The sequence below is a fragment of the Cucurbita moschata genome, unplaced genomic scaffold, assembly GCF_002738365.1.
Source record: "Cucurbita moschata cultivar Rifu unplaced genomic scaffold, Cmos_1.0 Cmo_Scf00008, whole genome shotgun sequence".
In the NCBI taxonomy this organism is placed as follows: Eukaryota; Viridiplantae; Streptophyta; class Magnoliopsida; order Cucurbitales; family Cucurbitaceae; genus Cucurbita; species Cucurbita moschata.
In genome coordinates this window covers 2,414,456-2,419,455 of record NW_019268524.1, presented here as the reverse complement: position 1 = coordinate 2,419,455, position 5,000 = coordinate 2,414,456, and the positions used below count along the sequence as shown (strand labels likewise).

The 5,000-nt window shown below is 31.1% G+C and overlaps 1 protein-coding gene and 1 long non-coding RNA gene across 2 annotated transcripts in view; one reads left to right on the top strand and one right to left on the bottom strand.

Annotated features, from left to right (window-relative positions):
- The window catches only part of LOC111446546, a 2,713-nt gene extending 1,410 nt beyond the window's left edge, over positions 1-1,303 (bottom strand). Inside the window, exons 1-2 of the mRNA XM_023085399.1 lie at positions 998-1,303; positions 1-357 (exon numbers count right to left, since the gene is read on the bottom strand). The exon at positions 1-357 is cut by the window's left edge and continues 787 nt beyond it. Coding sequence (XP_022941167.1) covers positions 1-241 — 241 coding nt within the window. The 5' untranslated portion in view covers positions 242-357; positions 998-1,303. The remainder of the gene's footprint in view (positions 358-997) is intronic.
- Positions 1-5,000, top strand: part of LOC111446552 — a 19,130-nt gene that overhangs the window by 7,187 nt on the left and 6,943 nt on the right. The window contains exon 2 of the long non-coding RNA XR_002711094.1: positions 4,702-4,707. This is a non-coding gene — a long non-coding RNA (uncharacterized LOC111446552). The remainder of the gene's footprint in view (positions 1-4,701; positions 4,708-5,000) is intronic.

Sequence of the window (5,000 nt, the reverse complement as noted above, 5' to 3'; positions counted from 1 at the left end):
AATCCCAGCACCTCCTATGTCCATCATGGGATGATTTAGGGGACCCCACGGAGTTGCTAAGATTTGAAAATACCCTAAATCCAAATGGAGAGGTGGGACTCTTGACTGAATCAGAATCTGAAGAAACTTTGAAATTTAAGCCAACAAAAAGACCAGGGACACTGAAAAAGGAGTTGCTTATGGATTTGTGCCCCAGCACAGCAGACTGAACAGGACACAGCTCAGAACCAGAGTCAGCCATGGTTATAGCTGAATTCAAAAGTGGAACTGATTTCTTTGTGAAGTAAGTAACCTCTGCCTCAGCTTTATCTTCAAACACTGCAAATGCTTACCTCTGGCAATGGCCAAGCTTGTTTCCTGTAAACAAGCTGAATTACTTCAATGGAAGAACAAAAACGACTGAATCTAGGGCTATGATGATAACAGAAACGATCATCTCAGTCACGTTTTCCAAAAAAAAAAAACCGCCAATGAAAAGAAAACGCAAACAGATTTGATAGGAAAATCAACAGTTTCAATTCAAACAGAAGAGGTTTATGTGATAATGTCGGCAATCAAAGAAGAAAATGAACACAAATCTATGAATCAAAACGGGAAAAAGTTTCCAGATGAAGAATCCAATACCTATTTGAAGAAATAGAAAAACATTCAAAAGTCCAGCAAATTAAACGTACAAACATCGAAAATCAAACATCCAATGAGAGCGTTCTAACAGTCCGAAATCGATCAGATACGCCAAAAAACGGAGATCAAAACAACGAACGAATCCTCAAAACCTCAAATGAACAAACGAATTAAACATGCAATGATAGCGATAACATAAACAAAACGATCGCANAATCATCCTTACAAAAAAAAAAAAAAAAAAAAAAAAAAAAAAAAAAAAAAGATCAAGAACAACAACAAAAAAAAAGAAAAAACACCAAAATGCATCAAAACGATCCCAAGAACAAAGAAACGGAAACAACGCAATTGAAGAAGGGAGTTCAAAGCTCACCTCCTCTCCTCCACAATGGAAGAAGAATCTAGGAAGAAAACCGAACACCAAAATGCAGAATCAAGAAGAAGAAGAACAAGAAGAAGAAATTGAAAATATGAATGGCGGAAGAAAGAAACTTGCTCCCCAATTTCTTCCCTCTCTCTCTCTCTCTGTCCCTCTCCCTCTCTCAGTGGAATGGAATGCCTCAAAATCAGCGAAGGCAGTGAGCTTGTGAAATACTCTTCCTCTCTCGCACAGCTCACTCACAAGCATTCAAACTTTCTCTCTCTACAAAATTCTCAAATTAAAAAAATAAAAAAAAACACAAAATTTCTCTCTCTAGAAATACAGTGTCATTTGCAGCGTATGACACCCCCACTTTAAATTTGCCCACAGAATTGTCTCGGATGCATTATTGTTACCCCCCACACCCACCTTATTTCCCCCAACTCCCCCTTCCACTTTTTTTTCCCTTTTTTTTTTTTTTTTTTTTAATTCAATAATTACAACTGTGGTCCCCATCCCGATCGTCGTCGGGTGGGTCCCACTACATACCTTTTAAAATAGCAACCGTTGTTTTATCCGACCAAACTCGGTTGAAGAGGAGAACGAAGCATTCTTTATAAGAGTATAACAAGTAATAAACTAATAATGGCTTTAGACGGTTCCAAAACACTATGTAATAAGTAGGAGATTCACTGAACCGAGATGAAGTTGTTGAACCCTAGCTAGTCGTCAACTCATCGTTCTTGAAGGTCTCGACAAGGAACATTACATTCGGGACTAACCATTTGATAACTATTTATTTATTTTTGAAAATTGGTGTTTTTTCTAGCTATTAATTTACCGTATAGTTTTAAAAAATTAAAAAATTAAAAAATTATTTTAAAATATAAGGACTATAATAAATTAATATATAAAAAATAAAACAAACATGAAATTTTAGCTTTTCCTTAAACCGCCGTGACGTACACAATTTCCGTTTAAATTGTTTTTTTCTGTTTTTTTTTTAATATAATAATATTTGCATTTTCAGTAAAATGTGGTACATAATGTGGAGAGGACGAAACATCCATTTTAGTAAATTTAAGTACAAATTTGCCCCTTTCAACAACTCGTTATTACAAATTTACCCTCACTCTCAAAATTCCATTACCATCCCTAATTTATAAATAAAAGAAGGAAATTAAATTATGCAATTTATATTCGTAAAATTATTATTTTTTTAGTATATTTACACGTGAAATAATCATTCTGTCCCATAAATTTGATTATTATTTGAAAAAATCACTAATATTTTTATATTATTTTTTAAAGTTACAGTCAATTCTTTCTTAATTCTAATATTTAAGTTCATTACATATTTTTTAATTAATTACATTTTTTATTTTAAGAGTTAAAAAATATTCTTTTTAAGTTATTTTAAACTAATTTTAATTTTTTAAAATAAAAAATATTAATTTTATATTTAAACCACTTATAAGAACTAATAAAATGGTACGAAAATGATTTAAAGATTTAAGAACAACCTCGAAATTTCCAAAACATCGTCTGTCCCAGGAACCAATGGTTTCCGTTAAATATTAACGGCAGTTAAATGGCGTCTATCAACCGTTAACTAATAATTATGTGGTCCATTCTGTCCTTAGAAAATAAAGTTGCCACGTCACCATGTCTTAATTAACTTACTGTGATCAGACGCTCAATACCCTCTCTCACTCTCTTAGCTTTTATAACTCACTTTTCGGAACTGCCTTGTTTGTCGTTTTGCGTGACTCAGCTTTCCTCATTCTCGATCCCAACCGCCTGATTTTGACACGTGCCTGTCAGATTTGTGGATCCCCACGAAATCCAACGGCTGTGAACGCAAGATTCTCTTACTACATACTACTAAACCGGTCTTCTTGGACCGGTTCGTTTCTGTACCCTTTTTTTTATCGTACCGTGTACTGTAAGAAAAGCTCCGTTGAAGTGGGGCCCAGCACTCATCTGAAGCCCACGTGTCGAGTCCAGGTGGAGCCGTGGAGTTGAACGACCGAAAGGTTGCCTGAAAAAGAGGGAACGGTGGAGGTTTTTTTTTTTAAGTAATAATAAAATAAAGGCATTAATGTCATTGTGGGTTAAATTTTCATTTTGGTGTTGGTATATTAAATTTCATTTTATTTTAATAAATGTCCTTTTAAATATCTAATTTTATTTATTATATTTTTAAATTAGTGAAATAATAATAATAATTTTATATGTAATTAAAAGATATTTAAATGTTTGTTGAATAATTAACAATAAATTAAGTATTTTGACTAGTTAATTTATTACAATTATATATTAAATATTAAGGGAATGGACTCGAGGTTAAAATGGTAATTTAACCATCGTGGTAATAAAATTTAGAGAATACATTTTTTTTTAAAGTGTGTTTTTTACCAAATAAATATATTAGTGTTATGGGTAGAAAATTCGAGCTTATCGACTATCTTATGGTGAAACACGTGGCATATGGACATTCCGAGCTACCCATAGTAGTTTGGAAACCTCTAATAAACTCAGCATATAGAGTCTAGTCCTAGTCGAATCGAGCTGTTTGTTTTTCATCGTGTGAAAATTTTCATTGTTATATTAGATTTAGTTGTTGGATAATGAAAGTCCTACATCGATCAGCTAATTTAGGGAATGATCATGGGTTTATAATCAAGGAATAGTCTTTCCATTAGCGAGGCCTTTTGGGGAAGCCCAAAGCAAAGTCATGAGAGCTTATGTTCAAAGTGGACAATATCATACCATTATGGAGAGTCGTGTTCGTCTAACAATAGTTACATAGCGCAGAATCATGATGAGTTCTTGCATCAATTTAGGTCATTAAATTAAAAAATATATATATTAAAAGAACAATAAAATCCCATTTTTAAAAATTTTATTTTCCACGTGGATACAACTTTTAAAAAAAGTCGATGAATTACAATCATAATTAATATACTAAATTCCGAATTTAATAATTGAAAAACAATTTCATGATCATCATTATGACAAATAGGGTTTAAATTAAAATAAATAAATAAAATAAAATAAAATAAAATAGGAAACCCTGGTTGTTCCGTTCGATGAGAAGGGAAAAAGGATCCAACGCTATTCCACTGAGAACAACACGTTTCGCAGTGATCACAATTCACACAAGTACCCAAAAATTCCCATCATATTAATAAATTTTTTAATTTTTAAAAAATTAATATTGGCATTTATTATATTAATTCAATTAGTCTTGGTTTTAGGGCTAAGTGTGTGCTAAAAGAGCTTCCTCCTTTTATGATTCGTTATTTATTTAAAATAATTATAATATATAATAATAGTTGTACGTGCGGCAACGTATAAATAAATTTAACCATTTTTTTTACTAATTAATTAAATTTAACCTTTTATTCCATATTTTACTAATTAAATTAAAAAAATTAAATATCAAGTTTAATTTTTTAAATGGTAAGATTTATTTATTTTAGCTTTTAAACTTTTAAATTTTGTTTCTACCTATTTTATTTTATGTATTCAAAATTTTAAAAAATTACTTATTTATTTTAATTTTTTTTTAGGTGGGAATTTTGATCCATTTACCGTGACGTCCATTTGACTTACAAGGTCGGAGTTTTGAGGGACCAGCAGTAAAAAAAAATTGTAAGAGTAAGTGGGGAGAGATTTCCCTTGTTAGCTAAACCTGTCTAATTTTCGCCCAGCCCATCGTTGATCTCACGGTTTGAAAACGTGTCTTTGAGTTTTTAAAATATATAGTCCGTTTTATCCTGTATCATCGCCAATCTCACGGTTTTAAAACGTGTCTACTGGTAAGAGGTTCCCACATTTTTGTAAGAAATGTTTCGCTTCCTCTCCAACCGAGATGGGATTTCAGTATTATATTTTTGCTTATAAAATATTATAGAATTATTATGATATTTTATATATATATATATATATATATATATATATATATATATATATATATATATATATATATATATATATATATATATATATA